Source organism: Aptenodytes forsteri, unplaced genomic scaffold (assembly GCF_000699145.1).
Source record: "Aptenodytes forsteri isolate BGI_AS27 unplaced genomic scaffold, ASM69914v1 Scaffold256, whole genome shotgun sequence".
Lineage (NCBI taxonomy): Eukaryota > Metazoa > Chordata > Aves > Sphenisciformes > Spheniscidae > Aptenodytes > Aptenodytes forsteri.
This window is the reverse complement of record NW_008795021.1, coordinates 960557-986609: the sequence shown is the minus strand read 5'-3', so window position 1 is coordinate 986609 and position 26053 is coordinate 960557. Positions and strand designations below refer to the sequence as shown.

At 41.1% G+C, this 26053-nt stretch overlaps 1 protein-coding gene across 7 annotated transcripts in view; it reads right to left on the bottom strand.

Moving 5' to 3' along the window:
- The window catches only part of FILIP1 (filamin A interacting protein 1), a 117739-nt gene that overhangs the window by 46739 nt on the left and 44947 nt on the right, over positions 1-26053 (bottom strand). For 6 of the 7 annotated variants that reach the window (XM_009275765.2, XM_009275770.2, XM_009275764.2 and 3 more), the window contains 2 exons: positions 20745-21023; positions 1116-1289 (listed from right to left, as the gene is read on the bottom strand). In XM_009275765.2, the coding sequence (XP_009274040.1) occupies positions 1116-1289; positions 20745-21017 (447 nt within the window). In that variant the 5' untranslated portion in view covers positions 21018-21023. Of the gene's footprint in view, positions 1-1115; positions 1290-20744; positions 21024-25460; positions 25566-26053 lie in introns of all 7 variants that reach the window. The other variant, XM_009275768.2, reaches the window with a different exon arrangement.

The following is a 26053-nucleotide window of genomic DNA, read 5'->3' as shown; positions in this document are numbered from 1 at the left end:
AGGACCACGGTGATTTGTTCTCCAGAAGTTGACCATGGCAGTCAAAGTAAAACAGTCATTGCATTTTATAAAGGAGCCAGGTTGGGTTCAGCCTTCATCTTTTGCACTTGTGAAATTTTGTCACCATCCTATTTTAGTTCCAACATAACCCCTGTGGACCCACACATGACAAAAGTTTTACACTGAGGTCCCTGCCAAATTATCAACTTCTTTAGACAAAAGCCCTGCTAAGATCTTTTAATCCTGTTCAACAGTATTTCATGCATAGTCCCACATGGTAATGTTTGCTTTCCTTATTTAATACCATCCCAAAAATTCCAGAAGATGCTTCAATGAGAACACACAGTATAAAGATATCCTGTGGTAGACACAATTCCTGGTGAAAAAATCAAAAGTTCTAATAGGAGGACCTATGAAGATTTGGACAGGCACTGCAGTATATTATATTGTACGTTGTTGCATGCTCTTTCTCCATGCCCTGGACTGTTATGAAACTATAAACATGAGCAGTGGCTGCTTATTTTGGCGTTCATGCTGGCCTCAGACATTCCCAGGTCTATTCTACATTCATTTATTGCTTAGATTTTAAAGCAAGGGATCAAGTCCTACAGGTCTCCTTTAGGGGCTGAACTGACTTTGCAGTCCTAGAGCTTAAGTGACGTAAAATGATTATGGATTTATGATCCCATAAATATGGTCAAAGTTAATCTCTGAAGGTCTTCTTTTCCTGACTACCCACATGATAGTGGTCTAGTATGCCAAGAAAATCAGAGTGCTTACCAGTTCTGTGAGCAGTAGAGGTTGGAGCCTATAATTGAAAGGAATTTAAAAAACAGAAATGTAACACCCGAAGATTTTGTTCTCGCTTAACGGCACCAGCCCTAAGGAGCATACAAGGTCTTTATCGTTTGTGTTCAAACCCAGTGACTTTGCTTACAATTTATTCTGCAGCTGAGTGAACAAGAATATTCAATTTTTCTTCCATTTCTTGTCATTTGTACAAATGCTGTGTTACCCTCTTGCGTGCTTTGCACATATCCAAAATATGTGGAGTCTCACTTCTGGTTAGGATTCCCCCTGCACAGACATAATGATGTAAGTCAAGAAGTTATTACCTCTGAAATTGGTTTCTCATAGACGTCTTCCCCTATAGACTTTTCCTGGGCAAGGATGGCGTCCCTGTGTAGCACTCGGAGCACGTTCTCTGGAGCTGCAGACCCATAATGAGCTTCTAAAACTTCAGGTTTGGTTTTCTCTGTCTTCAGCATGTGGATCACATCCTCCCTTGCCTGTAACATTGCAAATCACTACCATAAGCCAACCTATTAACCAACAGGGAAAACAGGGAAAATAGGGGAATTTCATGTGTACGGAGTAAAAAAATATGTGTACAAAAATAAAATAAGTTAGAAGAATGCTGGGCTGCGAATACAAATATAAAAACTTTGGGAGATATCAGAGTAAACAGGATCTGTGCAATCCGAGTGTTGTTCTTGTGTATATTAATTATTCTATTCCTGCCTGCCATTACATTTGAATGCTATAATTTTTTATCTGGGTTGCAACTATAGCCAGGGAACATCATTACTCCTCATATACTTCATCTTATTGACTGCCATACTGTTCCCTGACTGGGGTAAGAAGAGGAGTAGAACAAGCAGCACAAGTGGGCTGAATTACTATTTCCCAGATGGCTTCGAATCAAGTATTTCCTAGTCATTCCCTACCTGACTTTGTGACTAAATATTCTCTTCAAGTAACTTTTCAAATAAAGTTTCCTAACTTTTGTTTGTTTAAAAACCCTAGAAACATTGCAGACCCCAGCTAACCGGCATAACTGGTGGCAGACCCAAAGAGGCTGAGCAAACCCTCCCAGCAGTGGAGGAGAGCTGCTGATGCTGGAGCGGGGGGCGTACCTGGGAGCAGTGGTGCTCCTGTGGCCGAGGGTAGTGTGGGTCCCAGCTCCTGCTCCCTGCCTTGGGTGGGAGCCCCCCCTTTCAGGCAGCACAAGCAGGCATCTGGGTGTGATGAGACTGCTCTGCAAGGCCACCTGGCTATGAATAAGGGGCATTTTAGGGCTATGCTGCAGACAAACACTTAATCCCGAGCTCTGTTTCTAATGATACTTGCCAACATCTGTTAAGCCATCTGTAAAATGGGGGCAGGGCACTTGCTTGTCCTTCAAAGCAGGTTTATAAGGCCATGATCCAGGGAGGAGCTGTAAAAGGTACAAGTTTTTGGTGGGCCTGAGGGAGCTCCTTGATTTCCCTGGAGAGCATCTCTCCCACAAGCCCGAAGGGATGTGGGGCAGAAGAGTACAGGCACCAATTTTTCTCTCACCTGCCCTTCCGACACTCAACCCATGTGAGCTTGGGAAGCAAATTAAGGGCTAAGGAAGGGTTCAGATATTTTAGGAAAAATCCCTTGCGAATCCTGCCCCTCTGTAAGCAATGACTGTTTAGGATTTATGAACTGACCGACGCTTCATGCTTTTCCACAGTGTTCATAATGGCACTCCGTATTATCCCTGTAGCAAATCTTAAATCTTTACCCAGTACCACAGAGGCATCGCAGCTCTACAAAACCACCTGCTTGTAAATGCGCAAGGAAATAATTTCAGGAAATGGCAAAGAGCCTTTCATCTTTTTTTTAATAAAATACAGTAACATGAAAATAAAACAAAAAATGAACTTGAGGCAAAGATCATGCCACCCAGTTGCGAACTAGCTCAATTATAAACAGCTAGCTGTAGGGGCTTACTCTGTACAACATTTTGTAACCTTAAGTATAAGCTTTGCACATGTCTGCAAGATACAAAATACAGACTGGAATGGTATTAATGTTGTTTCAGCACGAGTATGGGAAAGGTGCATCACTCATGGATGTCAAAACTAAGAGTTATGTGGGCTAGTCCCAAAGAGTGCCAAAAGAGCGCCAAAAGAGCATGTACACCTCACTACATCACGTCCTGGGAATACGCCACTCTCAGTACAGGAAAAATGTTATTTTTAGGAAAGTTTTAGACAGGTTTGAGAATATATAATTTTTTTTATATCCCTGTAAAAATAAAGTTATCTTACAGTACAGGAAAAATGTTATTTTTAGGAAAGTTTTAGACAGGTTTGAGAATATATAATTTTTTTATATCCCTGTAAAAATAACAGTTATCTTAGTGTCTTCGTTACTGCAAAGCCAATGCTTCTATATTGAAGAAAAAGCCCTTTAAAAGTCTAATAGGATAGCATGGGAGTTTGGGGGGATTTATAAATATCCAGATTTTATAATGTGTTGTCTTAGGCCCTTTTAGGAAGAGACAGTGTTGGGGCCATACCTGCGTCCTGCCCCAATGAACGAATTCAGTATCCCGCTGTGTGCCTCGCAGCAGGGGCCCTGTGCCACAGGCATGCTCAGGGAGAGCACTATGCAAAGGGAGCACCGAAAACAGCGGGATGAGGGGGCAGCCCCCTCCTACCCTCTGCACCAAGGGCCACAACCAAGCATGCTGAAACCTCAGTTCATTTTGGTCCTGAGCACAGAAAGCTTCAGGCCCCACACACCCCATTCCTCAGGGACAGGCACACCTTGGACCCTAGGCTATTCGGGAGGGGAGGAGGATGAGTTCATTCTCTCCTGTTAAAGCTGTCGGGCCCCGGACGGCATAATTAAACATTGACAGGGCCAGGCAGAGCAAACAGAGACAACTTGGGCTTGGTGGTTTAACACTGTGACTTGGGAGAGCAAAGAGCTGGACTCCAGTCCCTGCAATGGTTATTTAATACAGTAATAGCCGACAGAGGGACCGAACGCTGCTCTTCCCAGCGAGTGCCCCAGCCCCTGTTCAGTTGTGCACTGTCATGCAATATTTTCCTTACAGCCTCATTAGTCTTTAATCATTGATGATTAAAATGGAGCAACTTTAGCAGGAGGGAATGAGAGTCCCTGAAACAGCTTATAACTTGCCAGCTAAGGTTTCTGGAAGGTGTGTTTTTGGGTCCCCCAAGAGCCACAGGGAGCGGGTGATGTTGAATGGAGGAACCAACACCCCAAGCAGGACAGAAGATGCCCAAGCTCAGTTCAGAGCTTTGAAGGAAACCCCTATTCATTGCTTCACCTTTAAAAGGAAGCAGTGACACACTTAGCTCCAGGGGACAGGGCAGGGCTGTCAGCCCTGAAAACCCCTCGCTGCAGTCCACGGGGAGGGTACCCAGCCTGTACCCAGGCACCATCGCCGAGGTGCAGGCAACTCCCCACTCACGTACCCCTTCTTGGGCACCCCACGCTCTGCAGGCATTTGGGATCTGGATCATGTTAGCATGGCAAGGTGCCTTCTGCCTTTTCTGGGCTTGGCCATTGCTCCTATCATTATCTTTTCAAGGGTATCGGCTAATTCACCAAGTACTCTGTTTCCATGGACTTACGATAACAGTTTGTGAAAAGCAAACTAACAAACAGACACTCAGGTTGCTAGGAAGCATTGGACCAAAAAAGGGGCCTCGTGCTAATAATAAACTGGAGAGAAATTTGCTTTTATTTGGTCAGCAACAAGCCCCAGCATAGGAAGATTCTGAAGCGCAGGTCGGAGAGGGGCCCGGGTGACATCCTAACCCCCCATCAGCCTCGGGATTTGCAAACTCCAGTTAGTCTCTCTGAAACTCCTTGGGATAAATGTAGAGGGAAGGAGCTGAAACAGCAGGCCTGCGTAACTCGTGATCTCATGTTTCCTCCAGATGACTAATTTTCCACTGAAACAACTAGAAGAGAGCTCACGTGGAGATGTTTTCTTTCAATGTATAGTGAACAACTATCATTATATTAAACCGCAGGATACAGACCATTTTCAGAAAACAACTCAGAATAATCCTGTAGAGGAACACTTGGGCTACTCCAACACACACGTCTGGAAAGAGGTACAAGAGGCTCAAAGTTGGGGGTCCTAGCTAAGAAGGGGGAACCATACTGGCAAGCTGTTTCTACTGATGGACATCTATTGTAGGTGCCTCCCTTGTCTCAAAGCACAATGCTGTTTAGCATAAATCATAAGCTAGGAGACAAACACAAGGAAGAGATTTCAAATTGGAAGTAAACTTGTATATAAATCCCAGAGGAAAGTTGTTAGCTGTTTTGGTAGAAGAAACATGGCATTTGGCACAGGAAAGCCGTCTCTCAAGTCCTTTTTTTTGTTTTGTTGGTGCTCTGATGAGAGAGAGTATTCAGGCATGAGAAGACCACATATTGCAACTGTCTGTAACATAATGAAACTCATTTGCGTAAGTCCAGAAGACTGCAATTAGTCAGAGAAGCTCTTTAAAGTCAAGATACAGAATTTAGAAAATACATACATTTACTTTTATTGTTTTTTCATTACTTAAATTGTCCTACAGAAAACTCCAAGCTAACTTTCTATCTATACTGCTCAGATTGTGGGTTTTTGAAAATAAACAGACTTTTCTGTTAATAAAGTGCCCCCAAGTACCTGGTTCTCTAAACAGTAGGAGCAATGAAGACAGATTAATGAAGAGGCCACTTTTACCTCTTAGTAATACTCTCAAGGCGAGAAACACAGAAGGCCAGGTATGTTGAGAGGTGTTTTTCTACACTCATTTTCTCCAGGAGCAAAGCCTGCTTAGAGACTCCCTGTCCATCAAACTCATAGCACCATAGAACTGCCCAGGATGGAAAAGACCTCAAAAGATCATCTGGTCCAACATTTCATGGGAAAGGAAGCCTAGATGAGAACATCTAGCACCATGTCCAATCGCATTTTGAAAACTTCTAGTGATGGGGACTCTACCACATCCATGGGGAGGTTGTTCCAGTGATTGGTTGTTCTCACTGTAAAAAATTTCTTTTGTATGTTGAGACGAAACCTCTTCCAGTGCAACTTGTACCCATTGCCCCTTATCTTCTCCGTGTGGCTGCTTGTGAAGAGAGACCCACCGTCTTCTTTGTAGCCGCCCTTTCAGTACTGGAATACTGTGATGAGGTCGCCCCCAAGCCTTCTCTTCTCCAGGGAGAAAAGACCTAACTCCCTCAGTGTTTCCTCACAGGATAGGTTCTCCAGCCCTTTGATCATCTTCATGGCCCTCCTTTGGACCTTCTCCAGCCTGTCTGCATCTTTGTTGAATTGTGGGGACCAGAACTGGACACAGTACTCAGTTAACTCCTTTGACTGTCCCTGCTGTTAGAGGAACTGCGAAGTTGAACTGTATCTAAGCCTTGTTTTATGCTTACTGGAGCTGCCAAAATCTGAAGGCTGGTGACCTGAGATCTCAAGTACCTCCATGGAGGGGCTGAAGTGCCATGGAGCACTGCTGTCTTACACAGCTTTGCCTGCTCTTCTTTCCCTCCTGTCTACTACCCAGTGATTAGTGCACTTACTTAAGATGTGGGTTCTGCATTTCTACCTGGGAAATATGAATTCCCCAAGACAATGCTCCCCTCAGGAGTGCATGCTAGCCGCCCAGCTGGAAGGCTGACATGAGGCCGCTTTTTGCAGGGTTACCCTGAAATACTCATTTTTTGGCAGAATAAGAGAAGGGCTTTCTTTTGCTTGCTGGCTTCAGCAGAGCAGGAGTCTGAGTTCCAAACCTCGCTTTACTACGTGCCTAGTAAAATATTTAAATGATATAGAAAGGATGTAAAGAGGTCTCTGCATAAAACTGAAACCATTTAGGAAACAATAGCATGACTCTGCTGCTTGTAAAAGGGGACCGGCAGCCTAGCAACCAAATTCTTGGTCAACGGAAAGACTGTTACACAAGCCCAGCGTTCGGACGTGCTTCCTCCTCGTGCCCTGCCCTGCCAATTTACTACAGCCCTCTCTCCCCATTCCCACAGTCTTTGGCCTCTCCCGTGAGACTGTTAACAAAACTCAGCACGCACTAAATGGGGAATTTTTGCCACAGCCCATTTGTCACCTGGGAAATGGGACTGAGCTGATCAAACTCGTTTCATGTAAGGCATCTAGTAAATCGGAAAAAAAAATCAGTTGTATTCAAGATGGGCTGAATGGAGTCAAGGCAATCACTGTCAGCTGAGAGTAAAATCCAACTTAACATCCTTTGCCAGTACATCTCCTGAACTCTTCTCCTGAATTTTGTTTGTGAGTAGCCTTCCTGCAAATTCACAGTGTGCCTTTCTCAAAATCAGTCACCAGTAATTATTTCCTTCATAGCTCCATGTTTGGAGCCATCTAAAATGCATCTAACTACTTCAGAGCAATCTAAATATTTCAATAACATGATGACAATCCTCTCAATTAATTGAAAGAAATTTTGAAAATTCGGGAGCAGGAGTAGTATTTACAGGGAATACACTTATGTAATATTTGGAAGGTCTGATATTTCCAGCTTTTGACTACTTCTTTTCTAGTTGTCATGACACTTTGTTATGCCTGCACAAGTGAAAGCACCAAGTAATAGAGGTTTAATGTTTATGAAGTCATATTTTTCTTGCCAGTGATTAATGGCAAGAAATAACTGTCAAACCACAGACAGGAACCTTTACTTCTACTTATGTTGTTGTTACTTGCATTTCACACAGTTCAGGTTATTTATAGTGCAACAGCTGCTCTGTACTGCATCAGAAACTAGATAAGGTCACAGGTTCTCCATGTAATGTTGTGGTCCTACCAGTGGCTGATTTCATAAATTCCAGTAGACTTTACAAATGTTTCACCTATAGCTGACAAACATCACAGCCAAGGCATCCTTCTGTGGGAGATCAGGAGGATGTTCTCACACTGCTTTCTGCGCTATCCAGGACAAACTCGTGCTGTGTCGTTGCCAGGGCAGGAATAGTCTTGTCTCCGAAAATTCCCATTAGAGACATCAGAGAGCGAATACCATGTGTTCATTTAGTTTACTTGAATGAAGAAAGCATCTTCAGGCAGGTGTGCTTGAAAATCTGCTTCTGCAAAACTTTCTTAACAGTAATCCACTAATCCGTTTTTAAACTCAGTAACTTCCCTTCTTTCCTTACCTTAGGAGGAAATTCAAATAATTAAAAGGAAAGTGCACTTTCTTCATTTTTTGTCATGATGCTATGCATATGAATAGAGAAAGTAACAAAAATTACCCCTGCCTACTGGAATGATACTTTTGTTAAAGGCCTGATTCCTCAAGCTATCCCTATGTACTGCTACAAGGACTGGGTAGCAATTTGTCTTCCAGGTCAGATGTACTTAGTGTACAAAGCATGCTTCGAAGCTGGGAAGTTAGATGCTCTATTGCATAATGCATCGTACAAAGCTCCTTTTTGCTAAAAACTCAAGAAGTATTTTTCTCCCCTATACCAGATATCTGAAGTAGCCTTGTTTATATCACTCACTCAGTGATTCTAGCCACGCAAAATGCTGTCTAATGACAGGTATACATAGTTTTTCTTGCAAGGAAGACTATGTACAGCAAAGTTTTTTTCTTGCCTTTCATCTTAGCTTAATTTCCTAATACTTGAAACTGTGGAGTTCACTTGCACGAATTTCTTTTATCAATTCTGGACTCAGGTCTATGTATGTGATTTACTTTGGAAGTAAAAAGATGACTTCAGTGATGAAAAGCGACCATTGGTGGTTTTGTACAAAAGTTTAGTGAAATATATCCAGAAATGCAAGTGATCCATCGTGACTCTGGGGATATGAAACAGAATTTTCCTGTCTTCTCCACACCGTGCGGAACTTTCTGGCCTTGTATGAAGCATTTGGAGCTATACAGTGTATTTCATTTTGTTGTGCGTTATCTTACAGTGATAACACAGAAAGTCCTTCTAAAATCAATACTGAGGACAGGCACATGATAGACCAGCTCATCCACTGCACAAACCCTCTGAAGTGGCTCCAAAAGAATTACATCAGAGATTAATTTGGCCTCTTACGTTTAAAAAAGTCCACGCTAAAGATTGCAGAGCTGGGGATAAGCAGCACAGAGCAATGTATTACTTCTTACAGCAAGCTTCGAAACAGATCAAATGAGCACTAGAAGACATCTGTCTGTTATTTCCTGCCCACACAGCTTTGTTCTGCTTTATTGCCAGAGAGCTCCATGGATGATGTCACTTTTTTCTGAAGAAAACAGGCCACCAGAGCCTTTCACTGACATAATTAATTATCTGTAGTCTGGGCCACAGCCAGAAAATTCCCATGGCAAGGCCCTGAGAAGTATTAACTCCACACGGCTTGATGTTTTCAGAATTATTAGGGTCTGGGATATCCTGTCTTGTCTTTTCACACTGAAAGAGTGCTTTGCTCAGTATTATCGAACCGTGGGGCAGTTACTGTGGCATATAGAATTACAGTGTCATGATCCAATCAGCACAGAGAGACCAATGCGAGGGGTCACTGTCAGTTGTGTGCACAAATCTCCATGTTGGGATATGCTTTACATGCTTCAGCAATGCATCACAATGGCTAAACCCGCTGTTTTGGGTTTGCTGTATCCAGTCATATAGTTTACATCTCAGCCAACATTAACCATACAATAACACCTTGCACATGACCTGAAGCCTGGCAGCAAGCAGAGACCACAGATTGATCCAACTAGCCAGCAGGGAGAAGAAGGAACATCAGTTAAAGCACCTTTTTGGACACCTGAGCAGGAAGAATCATTAACAACAGCGCACGAATGACTGTATTCACAGTTCAGGGCTGGTACGTGGCTGCGAGATGCAGTGTGCATCCTAATAATGAGGTAATTAACAAAGCAACTTGAGGTCTTTTCTCCGACCAGCACTAGTCACCGCAATGCTTGCAAAGGCAGAGGAGAGCTTCCTGGTTCAGGTACTCTAAATCAGACATGAAAACCCAAATTATTAAGTTCCTATTCTGGTTTATTCATGCTAAGGAAATGATCTGCAGCTTTCCATATCCCAGGTGAATGGCCAATCACAAGCTACTGTAGCAGTATAGGAAGTCATTAAAATTGCAGCACATTTCCCACACATTGAGGTGTTTTTATATTGCTGAAGTCGTGTAGTAAGTTGCCGTGTTCCTTTTGTAACCACAACTTATTTTGTGATCAGTTAGCACCTCTTTAAGAAGAAAAAAAGATGACTAATGAAAGGGTAATAACAGAAAAAGCATTTCTTTTCCTCTTTCTTGTATTATTATCTGCCCTTTAATCTTATGTTAACCAGTCTGGACCAAGACTCAAGACATCCATGTTCTGTTCATGGACCTCTTTCTCATGCTTCGCACCTAAAATTAACCTGACCATGCTCCAATTTCCATTCCATAAAGGAAATAATACTTCCCAGGAATGCTGTGAGATTTAATTCATAAGTATATATAAGATCTAGGTACTAATGCTATGAATACTACAAAAAATATGGCACTCTGACATCAATATCTTTGTTCTCCTATTCATTTTCCCCCATTCATTATATTCTTTTATTTCTTCCATGTTTATGTACTTCTATTTTATCATCCAATTTGTTGAAATCCATTGGAAACTAAAAAGTGTCTTCATTAGACATGTAACTTAGGTCATCTACATCGCTCTTTGAAAGTGCTTCATTGACTGTAGAAGGAACTGAAGCATCTGAAAGTAGGTGCTCTGACCTGAACTTCAGGGAGGCACTTGAAGCTACTGGCATAAGTACCCGCTCTCCAAGAGGAACAAACCTGCCCAGGTATTTTTTTCCACAGTGATCTAGCTGTCTTCTGGCAGGAATGAGCACGTGTGGAGCGGGATGGAGAGAGAGACAAGCTGGTGCCAGCAGGGCTGTAGCCGTCAGGATGATGAAGCTCAGAGGAAATCCTTCTGCCTCCTCTGCGGAGATGCGAGCATAAGTCAGAGCAGGATACCAACAGACGTAAGTGTGTATACATGTGTAATAAACTGTATACACAACTTTCTCTTGTCCAAGCATTTTGTTGGCTTCAACAAGCTGTTTTTCAGTGCTCTGTGCTACACGGATGTGCATTCAAGTTACTGATGACTGATGAATGGGCAAGAACAGTAGGACTGCATTACAGCGAGCACTTAGCAGCATAGCCAATTATTTGAACGGAGGAGTTGTCAGAGGAAACGAGGGAAGTGGTGCGAACTCTTAGAGTGAAGTAACTTAGAGAGAGCAGGCAATGAAAGGCGCAGAGCAAGAGCTCCCGGCAATGTCCATGATGACCTCACAGCCTCCTGCTGTCTCTGAAATCCCCCTGATCCTCCCCAATATCTGTCCTTCCCCTTGTCCTCCCCAAGCCCCAGAGGGTATGTCCTTCCCCTTGTCCTCCCCAAGCCCCACTTGGACATCCTCTACCCTCTCCATCCTCCCATTGCATTCCCAGCAACAACTCTGAAGCCCTTCAAAATGCCATTTTGCCTGAACTGCTGAGACTGCCTGAGCCAATACTGGGGAAACAGGTTTTCATTATGAAGCTGACCGCATCAATACTTCTGTTTCTGAGCTGTTTAATCTTGAAGGTGGCAAATGCCTGGAAGTTACCATGCAACTGTACTTGGGTTAGTCAGTTCCACTCATTTTGCTGGCATGGAAGAATTGATGCTAATTTTTTTGCAAAGAAAAACAATAATTTCCAGGATAAGAAAGACTTTGCTTGCAAAATCCAAACCATTCCTGTCTTAGGAAAGGACTTCCCTTCATAGTGTCTCAGCAGTGCATCATTTTGGGTGCTGCATGTGCACAGCCCTCAGAAATAAGTCACTGAGCTCATTTTATTTTGGACATCATGCAAAATTCTACACTGAAGCCAGCAATTTCATCAAGATGTGGCAAGACACAGGATGTTCAGTAGGGCCAGCAATTTTCTATGTGAAAATGTTACATTTCTCTCATTTTAGTCAACCAATAGGTGGAGCCTTTAACCCTAGAAACAAGACACTTTCTCAAATAGCCATGTTCTCACAATTATTATATAAAAAATCGTAGAATAGAATCATAGACTCATTTAGGTTGGAAAAGACCTTTAAGATCACCGAGTCCAACCGTTAACCTAGCACTGCCAAGTCAACCACTAAACCATGTCCCTAAGCACCACATCTACACGTCTTTTAAATACCTCCAGGGATGGGGACTCCACCACTTCCCTGGGCAGCCTCTTCCAATGCTTGACAACCCTTTCGGTGAAGAAATTTTTCCTAATATCCAACCTAAACCTCCCCTGGCGCAACTTGAGGCCATTTCCTCTCGTCCTATCGCTTGTTACTTGGGAGAAGAGACCGACACCCACACCAAGTACAGTTTGCATGTATTGCATGAATCACATGCAGGTGAATGCTATAAAAGATAAAAATACCTGTGCACATACTTTATAAATCCAAGCATTTATATATAATTTATAAAATTTTCATAGCATAAAATAGCTGTGATTCAAAACAGAAATTTTACAGATAAAACTGTATGAATGTCCCAGTCAAACCATGACTTTCTTGGGACCAACTGATTTCACCCCATGGGTTCAACACTCAGCCTGATGTCAAGTTTTTTCCCAATTTTGGTCCCATCCAGTGTGATATGGTCCCTCCACAGGGCTTCAACTCTGCCCTGCAGCTGTACACCATAAAGCACCCTTAACAGGTGTTTGAAGGTGTTTTAAGGCCTGATGGCAGTGCTTCTGTGGTGTGTGGGAGGGAGGGAGACTGAGGACAAGACCCTGTGGCTTTGGTGGCCCAAGTCCAGCGCTCACCAAAGGGCATGTGTGAGCAGGCACGTGCCCTGCTGAAAGACTTATATTTGCTTTTATTAAAGCTCATTTTGGATCGAAAATAATCCGTTTTGCTCTCAAGAGCTTATCTGATCCTAAGCTGGAGAATAGGAGACACAAACTTAATAAATACACAACTGAGGCAGCAAAGTTAATAAAAACAGACTCAGCTACAACTGCAATGTTAAATTAACAACTGGTGACTCAGAGTATTAGACAGCGTTATGACATATAAGACATCTGCTCATTGCAAGCTCTCCCAAGAATCCCAGATATTTTAAAGCCAGGGAATCCATGCATCTAGCATTTATTGCAAAAGGGTTGGCCATGTCCTCTCCCACAGAGTGACCCTTCTCTCAAGAAAATGAGAAAAGATACAAGCTTTCTCATTACCGTTGCACTGAGAATACAATTTCTATTAAGTAAATGAAAAAAAAAAAGAGTCAAATGTCATCAGTTCATTAAAATTATTCTTAAAAGATTGCAAAGGAGGATCAGTTAAAGACACTGATCCCAGTGGGAACAAGACCAAAACTTAAAAGTTGATCAGGGGCAGTCCTTACTGTCCTGTTTTGGACAGAAGACCAAGAAGTTTTGAAAAAAACCCAAGCTGCTCATACTCTTCCCTCCACTCTAGACAAGATGTTCAATGGATCAGAGACACCTGCCAATTATTCCTCTCTCTTCTGACCTTCCAAGCCTAAATAACATGATAGATGTAGCTCTGTTAAGTACAGCTCAGGCATTAACAAAGGATGTTAAAATGTCTTTGTGAAAGAGGTTTTCAGCCTACAGCTGGCCAGTGACAGTGACATTTTATTGAGGATAATTACTTTGAAAAACATATAATTCTAAAGCAATTTTATTACCAAAGAGATGGCTATCATTACTATGGTTGATAGTACCTCTGCCCTTAATTTCAGAAGGAGCAGGAAATTGCCTGAATATCACAATTTAACTATATTTCAGTATACTGTCTTATCCTTTTTTTTTTCCTCTCATAAAACAGCAGGGTTCTATTTTAAAATTCATGATTCTGGGACTTGCTAGACAAGCCCTGCTTACCTCCCATGGTATCTCCTGCACTTTACACAGCAATGATTGCAAGCTACAGAAAAAACATAGTATTCTGGACAAAATTCATCTCTGGTTATAAATTACTCAATGAAAATAGAAGAGAGCACTTGTGGTCTGAAGTCTATCCTAATTTAATTTTTTTGTCCTGCAAAAGCCTGCTTCACCAGGAAAACACAAACAAACAAGGGGTCAGTCTGAGGGGAGAGAATTTTTTAACTCATTGTACTGATATTCTTATGCCAGATATTTTTCGGGATTTTTTTAGGCTATCATTTTGCTACAGTGTGGATACCATCTTTCTCTTCATTGTCTTGCCTTTTCTATGCCCCCTTTCCACATCTCTAGCTTGGCTCCATTTACCACTGTTGTCTTCCTCCTTTCCTTACACTCTTTTTCTTCTATTGCCCAACCTCTTTCCTTTCATTCCATTCTCCTTAAGTCACCTCTCCCTCCTCACATCAACCCTGTCTTCTCTTTTTCCCTGTAGCTCTGTACATGCCAAGGTTTTTCTCTCGGGAATTTGAATTTCATCTGTATGATATGCTCAGAAAATCCTAAACTATTTCAATCCAATTAACAAGACTTTGCAGTTATAAACACTTATGCAAAGTGACTCTACATGCACTTTTCACTGGCTTTACCTATTCTTTCCACTCTGGCTCCTCTTCAGCTTCTCAAACTGTGAGATATTGCTAATGACCATTTAAAAATTCCTTCTTTTCACTCTGTTATGTACTCTTTCCTCCTGTGCTGAGGCATCGTGTCCCAACTTTCTCTTCTGACTTTAATATTACCTAAAAGAAACACATCTGGTTTCCACCCACCTATCTATCCCATATTCCTTGCTTAAGCTTTCAGGAAGCTCGATGTTTAGTAATATTAATGCACGAGTATCAAGAAAGGCACTGAAGAAAAAATATAGGAGTTTGTACGGTGTTTTTAACTAAGCAATACCTAGGTGGCTATCACAATGTTGGTTTCAACATCTCAGGAAAGTCAAGTTTGAAACAAAAGCAGTTCAAGGCTTTACATGAAAGTTTACACATTGCAGCAAGAGGAAAAAGAGACAGAGAGAAAAACATCACAACTACAGCTATAGAGTCAAACTCTCTTGCTTATATCAATCAGACTGACAAGTGATGGGAAGGCCAAGTAAAGCCATGTCAGCAGAGAAAGGGAATTATTAAACCCAATGTACAAGGCACCAGTGAGCTCTTTCCTACTGCACCGTGTGCAGTTCCAGCTAAGATATTAAGATGAACCCAGGGGGTAACTGGCACTGACCAAGGGGTGATGGAAGACATGGAAAGTCTATTTTGTTAGAGGAAACTAAAAGGATGTGGCATGGCTAGCACAGCAAAACAAAGGCTCAGAGAGTGTGAGACTGCTGTTTACAAACACATCAGGCATTAAACAGCAGGGAGAGAGGCAGGCTTTTCAAAGCATGATCGGTGCATAACACAATTTCATAAAGGTTTCACTACACATAATTACAATTGCACTAGAAATTAAAAGAAATAAATTTGCTAAACGTTAAAGCTTTTCAGTTCTGGAACTATTTTCCAATAGGAGTAGTCAAGGTAAACAACCCACCTAGTCTTAAAACACAGCTTGATAAATTCATGACAAAGCTTGAATGAAGTGCTTGCCTAAAGAATTAGCTGCTGGGACTTGATTTCCAGCAGAACTTCTAGAGTTTTATGTCCAGGATTATCAGGAAAATGGGTCAGTGAATGCATCTGCAGTATGGGGACGAGGAAGTGACAAAAAGTTAGAATAGGGAAAAAGGTCACAACTAGAGAAATAAAGGAGAAGGGAAGGAAAGCTGAAGAAAGAGGGAAAGTTAGATCTTGGGAAAGAGGCTGGAACAGAATGATTATAGAATAGAATGTATTAATAAAATATGCAGCTCTACAAAAAGGAAGGAAAGTAGAAAGTAGAAAAATGGAAACTAAACAATTTTCCTTTCCCCCTTTACATTTACAAAGCTTAGTTTTCTGATAGAAAAACAGATGGTAAAATACAAAATACCTTTAAAAATGTTAGAACGTGATAGGTAGTGTATCACCTATACCCATGTGGGTACCTGTTATTTGAGTTTGTTAAGAGAGAGGATTTCCCTCATGGCAGGACGTACAGCCACTGGTATCTAACTGTTTCCCAAGGACCTTACCAGACAGAACAAAATACACAGCCCTCACCCACCTCTGCTAACCCTTCCCTGATACACGCAGATCAAGAAGAAAGTCTTGCAGCCCACCTGAAGATGAGCTTCTCCTGGCTCTGTTGGATGAGAGACCTCCTTCCCCCCACGACTACCCTATTTCAACCATCATCAACCAGCCCCCCATACCTGCCCCACAACAACCCCTCCTGCAGCTGATGAAGCCACCAGTGCAATCTGTAGTTTGGTAATCAGTGGCACAAATGCAATTAACCTACTAACCCCAGTCTTAATCCTGGAATGATGTTTTCACTAGCAACCTCGTCAGAGAGACCAAATCAAACTGGACATCATGAGAAGTGTTGGCTTCGAGCCAGGACCAGGGAAATAGGGGGAGCACACCTTGCCATGGGGTACATTGGCTGCTGCTCCCCAGGCAAGGGGAGACATCCTTCCCAGGGAGCTATTGCTCTGATACCTTGTGTGAGCACTCAAATTAACCATTAAATGCAGTCTTAAATAAATACAGATTAAAGGAAAGGGCTTCTTTGACAGTGGAGTCATTTGGTCTCTCCCCTTGAAGGAGGGATGCTATGCAAATAGGTTTACCTCCGAATATCTGCTACACAGTGTTTCCCTTCAAAAGCCAGTCCAAACCCAGTGTTACATTAGACCATTTGGAAGTCTGAAGACTTCTCAGGAATTGTGACTTGTGATTAATCTATGTGTAACTTGTATTTTATACATACTGTTCTCCAAGACATCACGTTTCACATATTGCCCATCCACACCCCCAGGCCTGCAGCCGAAGAAATGTACAGCTGATACCTTAACACGTATTTCATTTACATCCCACACTGCTGCCCGGCTCTGAGGAGCAAAGCTTTGCTCCTCCACAGCGCCAGGCTCTCAGGAAGCGTTTCCCTCTGCCCTAAAGTGTGCGAGGGACCTCAACAGCTGAGGTGGTTGAGCTGCAGGGGATGAATGCCATTTCTGCACTGCAGAAACACAGTAAAACACGGGCTATAATAAAGGCCTTGGGTGGAAAAGTTGCTTCTATTTGAATTGGTATGAAATATAGGAAGGTGTATCCCAAGCTTAAATTGCCATCTGGCAATAGGCACAGAAGCTGGCTAAGAAATTATTTTTCTTGAAAAACCCAATGATTTGTAGTGGGATCCTGTCCTCGTAAATGAACTTTTATTATTGCGGGTTCTTTTTCCAAACATGCAATAGAAGAATGAATGGTAAACATGTATGAATACTGCTTCTCATTTCCTTTTGAGCCCCTAATCAGGAAATGTTGAAAATCAGTGTTGATACTGCTGGAGATTAATGGCTGCTGCTCAGAAAGTGTACGGGGAATATATTCCTGCCAGGACAAATACATATGCTGTTGGACAAAAATCTGTGAACCACAGACAGGATTATATCATCAGTGTAAAGATGCACGCTGCCTGTGTTGCTCTGTAATTAATAATATTCACATGTTGGTTTGACTGAAATCACTGTAACTACCAGGGAAATTAATACTGTGCCTTCATGGTCCGATTTATTCTACCGGTGTTTGAAGTTTTCTTTTCAAATCAGTTTTGCAGTATTTAAAAATCAGAATTTTTTTTCAGGTATAGGAAAAATCCTTCATGGATTTTTGTCCCTGTATATTCAATATGTGTTTAAAGACCATGTAACCACTGCTTTTTTATATGAGCAGTGAGATCTCACAAGAGAAAAGACACTCTACTGAGCTATAAGGCCTTTAAAATCAATTCCTGTCATCAGTTCATTTGTTTCCCACTCTCCTTCAGAGAGGTTGCCCTTAAGAGCTCTCCTGCCATGTATATTGGGATACATTTTCATCGCCACAGCTTCTGTATACTTTTTTTCCCCTTTTGTTTTCTTACAAAATAAGGCCTAGGCTATGGTGACCTCAGCCGTTCATGAAAACCTTTCCTCCTCTATATTCGGTAAGTGCACAGGGCCAAGCCAGGAAATCTGACAACAGGCAAAGCCGAGTCAAACTTGGCCCTAGAAGCTACAGCACAGGCAAGCTACCTGAGGTCATTATGATTTAAAAAAAGGAAGACATAAGCATTGTTGCTAGGGCATGTCTCCACTGGCATTCACCATTACTGGCACATTCACCTTCAAAATGAAGAGCTGGGAGGTCAGGTCCCAAAGTAAGGATTCAAAAGTTATATTGACAGCAACATGGCATGGGTCTATGTTTGCTATATTGTTAGATTATATGAACAGCAAACAAAGCACATGAAGCATATGTATACATTGCCAGTTTACCCTGCTAACCTCATGGTTGTCATGACCAGATTACTTCCCGTGGCTGAGCTCGCTGTTTGGGGTTTACAAGGCAGTGTCACCCTGCTCTGCGTTCAGTAGTGCAGACATAAGATCTGTCCTGCTCATGGCTGCTGAGTAAACAGTCATGGTATTTTATCCCATTTTTTCACCAAAAAATATTGGAACTCCCTACAGGTACAGCCTGCTGTTATTCTCAGAACAAAACCTTCTTACATATGCCTATATAATGTTTGCTTTGCCAGTACTGAAATGGCTTCAAAGTAAACCCACAGTCTGATTTGTCAGTCCAACAAAATGCCAGCCAGCCACCAGAGATGTCCGAACAGATCTGAAAATGAAAAGCCACAAAATGACTCAGTGCATTAGGTCACTGTGACAGCCAGGAGGTAATACCAGAGTATTTACTTTGGCTGGAGTCTTCCTTGGCTCATCTTTGTTTATAGCATCAAAGCCAGGCTCTCATCTCAAGCCAAAGTGCTGTAGCTTGCCCGCTTCAGTAATGGTTCAACACAGGTACCAGGTAAATAACTAACTCAAATGGTTTTTTTTTTAATGAAATTAAAAACTCCTATGGATTAAAAAGAATAATGATTCTCTTCCCTGCCTGGCAGTAGGGAGCAGAAGAACAGACACGCTCTATGGCTACCAGCGTGGTTGTCCTCACAATCCTCCCGTGATGCCGGGAAGCTTTAGCAGTGCCTAAATATCTCTGTGGGGTCTGTACATATGAATATACCTAAAAGTATTGTCCAGGGCAATGGGAGTATCATCTTGGTGAGGATTTTCAGCCCATATTACAGTGCAGATGGCAGCTATCCCCACCATCCCCATAGGGATAATGAGAACATGGGCAATCCTTTAAAGGTTGTGTAACTCCCCTACGAAGTAAAAGACTGTGGCGAAGAGCTACATTTCCATCTATTGAACATGAAAATTACTCAGAGAAAAGAATAAAAGACCACATTTATTGCCACCCAGGAAACATTAGTGACTTTCTTCGCCTCCCCTTTCCAGACCACAAAGGTGATTTCAGGGTAAATCTTTCTGAACAACATGAGCATGATACATTTCTAGTGAGGTTTGGCTCTATTCACCACTGAAGCTGCATGCTAGCTCCATCTTTCAGGAAATGACATATACAAGTTTTTGTATAAAGTAAAATGAAGCACTATAAATATGGATACTGTTCTGTAATGATAAAAGTTTTTTCCTTTGCAAAATTGCATTCAACAGATTTTCTTGCTTATTTCCCCAGTTTTTCACTGCAAAATGACTGTTCCCTGTCTTTGTGACAAAATTACTTACTTTGAATGCATATTTCCTGAAACTTGAAAGTATTTTCTGACAAACTGAAGGTGAATTATGTGCGGGAAGAATGATACTTAATAAGATGAAATCTCAGCATTGTGGTAATGGTGCAACTCAGGTGACTCATACCAAAGAAATTAACCGATCACTTCCAATACAATTGCTTCTCTTAATCAGATAAGATGGTAACAAAATTAAAGTAAAAATGTTATGAATGTGGGTTTCAGGGAAAAAACTAAAGCCTTGTATGAAATGCTAAATAATGATGGTTAACTAGAATAAAGGCATTGAGATGTAAAATGTTTTCACACAGGTTGGGCAGGTTTTTTCTGCTTGTCCATGGATTCAGTGAAAAATATCATTAAAATGCAAATAAAAGAATATATAAATTTGGCAAGCAATCCTACCACAAAAGGGAATAAGTTTTGAAAAGTCAGAAGTCTTCATATTGACTTTTTATAATACTGTATTTCAGCTCTTTATTTTGAAATCTCATTTTCCCTGAAGTCTGAGACTCCTGAGAGCTCAGTGATTTATTAGCAATTAAGAGAATCCTCAAAACTGGATGGAAATTTAAGGGATGTGAGTTAAGCACAAAATCAGACTGTCTGCCATCAAGGACTTACTACTGGGCTGAATAAACATGCAAATCAGGACAACTGAGAAAACTTTCAAGTGAGCGCTACTCCAAGAAATAAAACTAATGGGCCTTTGCAAGGCAGGGAATGTGCAGAGTGCTGGAGGCCAGGCGGGACAGGCAGAGCTTTTGCTGAGCCCTGAGCAACATCTGAATATGCAGAAGGTCCAGGGGCCATCTTAAGTCCTTTTTTCAGTATTACTGACTTGCAGATTTGTCCCCTGAATATTTGCATTAAAGATTAAAATTACACTCATTATATTTGCTTGCCTTTTTCCGAACCGATTCCCCTGTGGTTGTTTTCTGCCTTTTTTTAAGTGTTCAAGACCTTCAGATCCTCCTTTCTTTGTCAGTTCTGACAGGTGTTTATAATTTTTCTTGCTTTGGTAGCTGCAGATAGAGATGGTAAATAAAGCAGTACTTAAAACTATGACTTTCCTGTTAAACACCAACTACCACTGCTCTCTCCTTATGGTCCTTTGCCTTAAATTTGCATGTCTCTGTCAGTTGAGCCCTGTGCATCTTGGACAACCTAAAAATAAATAGATACATAGAAAATATAGTAAAAAAGGTGTTTAATTTACCTGCAGTTCTCCTTCCATTATACTGAGGAGTTTTATCAAGTCCTCTTTAGAAAGCTCTATGGACTTCTTGTTCTTTCGTTCAGTAGGTCCAGGTGATTTTGAGTGCCGTTTGACAGTTGCTGAAACCATGACCTCATCTTCCTTCCGATGAGGTTTGTTCTTTTTCTTGGCGTCCTCCTGAAGTTTTTCATTCTCTGCATGGCTGATGACAGGCTTGGAACTGGAGAAGTGCCCATTAGATGAGCTTTCTCCACCTTGGTTTCGGGATCTCATCCCTACCTAGAAAGAAACAAACATAAAGATGCATTTATAAACAAAATTACTTACAAAAAGCCACAGTGGAAATACTGCCTTTTGGAAGAACAACAATCTTCTAAAAACTGAAAAATACTGTCATGGTCAAGAGACGGCGGTAGAAAGCTCAACCATTTCAACAACTCTGTGTGTGGCAGACAGTGAATCCAGGTCATTAATTATGAATTTAACAGAGTCCTAAAGTAAGGCTAACCATCTTTTTCAGCATGCCAAGATGCTGATATGTGTTTAAATGTACAGAACTTAAAGGTGATGCAGGAAAATGATAAAGAACATTTTCCAACATTCTCTTTCCTTCAGTCAACATTTTGATCATTCACAATTCATCACTACAAAACAAAGCAGGTTGTTAAGTAGATATTATTTTAATATGAGGTTTACTTGAGAGACAGGAATGTAATTAAATTTTAGAAAAGCATATTCCTTGAGTATAAATTCTCTATGAGAGTGGAGTGACAATGCATGACAAACAAAGGCCACTCTATAGTTTCCCTGAGTGAAGCAATGGTTTTATTCCAGGTAACCAAGAAAATGGGGAATGCAGACTAAATCAAGTGGTAAACTCCATCTTAAACTAAAGATTATTAGACAATAAATGCCACAAAGGAAAGTTGAAAAGAAGTTTGAAAAAAGAGCAGAGAGGGCACGAAACCACTAAGAGGTAAACAGGCAAGATCAATGCAGTCCTTCCAGAAGATTCAGGGCTTCTCCAAAATGTCAGGCCATGGTTATTGAACACTCACATCTCTGTCCTCTTAAGCACCTACACTGCACTCTTAGACTATGTCTACCCTAGGAAATTAAACAGTGACAGCAAATGTTCCTGAGCTCTGGCACTTGACCTACTGTATTTTTAAATTTTAGCACACTCTTTGGCACACTTCTGGTCCAGGCAAACTACCACTCTCCCAACCAGTTCCTGGGCACAATTCAGGAATAAACCCAAGCTAGGTCCAGATGCAGCCATGCTGTTCTGGAAGAGAAGAGAGTTTAGTAGTACGAGCACGGCTGGATTGTGCTATTTGACCCCAGGGACAGAATGGGGGCCATGGGACTGTTTAGTTTACAAGTAACTTAGCCTTGGTGTCACACAAAACATAGCTGTGAAAATCATCCTTCCTGTGTATCATCCTCATCAAACAACAGTCTTCTCTGATTCCCTCTGCTAAATGCCATTCAGCAATATCAAATTAAACCACTTGTCCTTATCTTCAAATCTTTCCACAGTTCTTCTCCTTCTTACCCATCAGCCCTTTTCAAGTTGTCATCCACACAACACGTTCAACTAAAATTAGCTTAATCTGCCTGTCTGTTGTCTTATCCTATGAACATCTCTCTCCTTTCTTCCCCCTTGACCCTGCAGATTGGCCAGGGTGGTTGCTAGCCCTTAAAATCCCATTTACCCTGTAAGGTCTGGTCCTGTGTCACTGACTAACAATGACACAGAAGACAAGATAGGTTCATCAGTGTGTATTTCATTACTTATCATTATTAAACAGATGTGCATAGGATACTCAGACATGTTTATATATGGACCCATACTACTATCCTGTCACCTTGCTATCCTGTCACCTCCCTATGTTATGTTGAAGTAGGTCTTTGTAATTACTTTCAGTGTTTAACTGTGGAAGACCTTGATTGTTAGTTGTAATCAAGACATTTGTCATACACAATACAAAGGCAATAGTGAATTTAGGCTTGGTTCAGGGCCAAACTCAGATGTTAAAAGTAATTTTGTCTCCTAGAAATTAGATAGTCTTCATCCTACTTGAAATTGCTTGTATAACAGACAAGGGAAACCATAAGGAGTTTATGTTGCCTTACTCCAATTTACTTTTGTATATGATCATATTTTCTGGTACCTTAATTTTTCACTTAAATCCCATTTACTGAAGATAGTCTAAGAATACTAGAAAGCAAGATCTGCACAGAGAAATATTTTGCTTTAGATCAACTACAACTTGAACAAACAGACTGAAGAAAGCTGAAGAAGGGTCTGTATGTCTGAAACTTGCCCAGTTTTTATATCAATAGATCTAATGAATAATATTCCACTGCTTCCAAATCCTTCCTCTCACTTAAATTCATCTCTGGATTTAGTTTGCAGCTTGTTCATTAGTCAAACAGATGCTTCTCAACATCGCTAACATCACACACTTTTCTGATAAGGATCTCAGAGCAGCAGTTCACTAGTGATGGGGCAAAACCTAAACTACATTGACTAATCAGCTTGGCTAACGTTACGCTGGGCCTGCTACGGCTTGCTACTTACTTGACGCAGGCCAGTGTTATAAATCTCTTGCTCACATTAGCCTTGAATTTTGGTAGTTTCACACTCAGCAGGAAGATTGTCTTATTATTATCATTGGTTACTCATGTCTTAACTTCATTAATTCAGTGGAATTCATCCAGCAGCATAAATAGGGAGAGAATTAGACCCAATGTTTTTGAGTGAGAGAGTTTCACGATGAGATTCCTTGCATTGTAGGTCTGCTCCTATCCAAACAGTATGTGATACAGGTATACAATGCCCTTTAACTTCCTGAATGCTTATGCAGTGTGTTTTTCATCAAACAGTTTGGATTAAACACGTGAATTATGCTTTCTAAAAACAGATCTCCATTATAAGCATGAACAATACCCGAGAACCTCAGGAAATCTTTTAGGTCTCAGGTTTGTAATGGAAAAATAAACATTGTACTATGTTTCCTCTCAGATAGGGCTTTTCAATTTGTTTAACTTTAATGGGTTTTAAACTTTCCAACCATGCTTCCTCTCAAGAGAGAGCACTTGGGATTCAATCTGTCTCTATTTTCTGAGTGTTTCCTTCAGAGTCCCTGTGGGTCACAGCCTCCAGCCACTTTCATCTCTAAACCAAACCTATTTTTCATGGCTTACAGTGAATAGCTCATGGCTCTAGAACATCCTACATGTTTTAAGAATAAATACTGCACGTCTGTCTTACATATGTTTTCCAGTGGAAAACAGATTATTACATTACAGTGTATTCTGCTTAGTAACATGCTGCGTTAGTGATTTCTCCGTAGTAAGATGACTCAACTGTTAGACCTGAAGGTGCACAATTAATTTTAAATTTAACTCATGACTAGCTGAGACACATCATCCTCCTCAAGCATTGCATAATCAACCAGATGCACTTAGCTGGATATGTTAGACTTCACGAAAGGTGGTGTGTCACCCTGTCACATCATAACTCAAGACAGCCACTTTGATCCATCTGTCCCTGTGGGAGCTGAGATAACAATTCATGAAGCCATGTAAAGACTGAGTAGTTGACTATAGGTTTATAAGCATGCTAACAGAGAAATAAGGAATGCATATTTAAAGTGCACTTTTACTTGGTGTAAATCAATGTGGGTCCACAAAGGACAGATGCAATTTTTTTCTTTTTTTTAATTCATTAATACGGCAGCAGAGCAGCTTAACCAATTGATCTGGAATTTTGCATCAACTAGCTAATTAGAATATGATTGTCGCTAAAGGAAGTCAAACTTGGTCTTTTTAAAAATTTCTTTAGCACTTACAGATTTATTTTGCAGCAAGTCTTACATCACAGTAAGTGTGGCAGACAGTCTGTCACTCTCGGGGACATTGCCCTTAACAGCCTTTCTTTGTGTAAAGGCTGCCAAAATCAGTGTAATTCTAACACCTACTCTGTCTTCAGTTATGATGTTGATACTTTTCCAACATGTTACCCAAATGCAAAGGTGTTGTGTGCTGAAGCCAGAGATGCAGGTGAACTCACACTTAAATGGTGACAGAAAGGGACAAAGTTTTGATATTCACACATTAATTTCCAAGAAGTTTAAGGGCCAAAATCAACGGCATGATCCAGCTGTTGTGCAGTGCTCTAGGAATACAAAGCAGCTGTAAGGATGACTGAGTTTTAATCAGAGCAGCGTGAAGTAACCAGAACATACCAGTGATCTTGGCTGAAATACTGTGTGCTGGAAAGGAGTGCTTAGTATTATCATTTTGGACATCCGCCTGTATTTCTGATGGCATCATGATAAAGAAGAAAAGTTTCTGACCAGTTGCACGACATTATTTTGGTATGCAAATACCAAAATCCCAAAACTTTGCCTATCTGTTGTTTCACCAGGGTTCCAAAATTGATTCCGGGGACACTGCCAGTCTAACACTGGTAACAAATGTCCTCCTGCTGTCCGCCCTGATCACGTCTCTGTGTCTTACAGCATTCCTGATATGCTGAAGGGATTGTGTTCCCTGAAGAAATAGCTGGTATGATTTATAATGACTTGAGCATTTAATATTTAACTCTACTGCTTTTTTTTCCACTGCTCATCATATTGCATATTAAACTGGAAACCTTTCCTAACAGTCTCCAGTCAAACAAGAAGTCTTTATATGATCAGTCACCTTGATTTCGACATTTATTGGCTCCTCATTTCAATATGTGCTCACAGCATTGGTACTTGGCATGGGAACTCTTCAACCTCTCCTCTGTTTCAGTCGTCTGTTAAGCTTTAAACACAAAGGACAAATGCTATGATTATTTACGTGAGTCTATTGTTGTTCTGGGCATGGGTCCTTCGGCTTTCACAAGTTAGCAGTCCACACAAGATTTTATGAAATAACCTTTATGTTAGTTTTACTGACATCAGGAGGAAATCTGTGAGGAATTTGCTGAGTAGGATGTCAGGAGAGGACAGGCTGCATGCTGTTCCAAACCTTTTCCCTGTTGACGGCAATTTGTTCTCCCTATAGCTCTTGAAATGACAGGTTAGATTAGGCTCTGTTACTAGTACTATTAGAATCAGATAACGCAAAAGGGTTCTTTGAACTTAACATGTAGTCCCTCCTACTAATTGGACATGCTGATCTTGGCTCTGTAGTGCGTTTCTTTAAAATAATAATAATAATAATAATAATAATAATAATAATAATGATGTTATTTAAAAAAATGGATTTACAGCCATGATATGGTTGGTGGCTTTTGGTTTATAATTTTT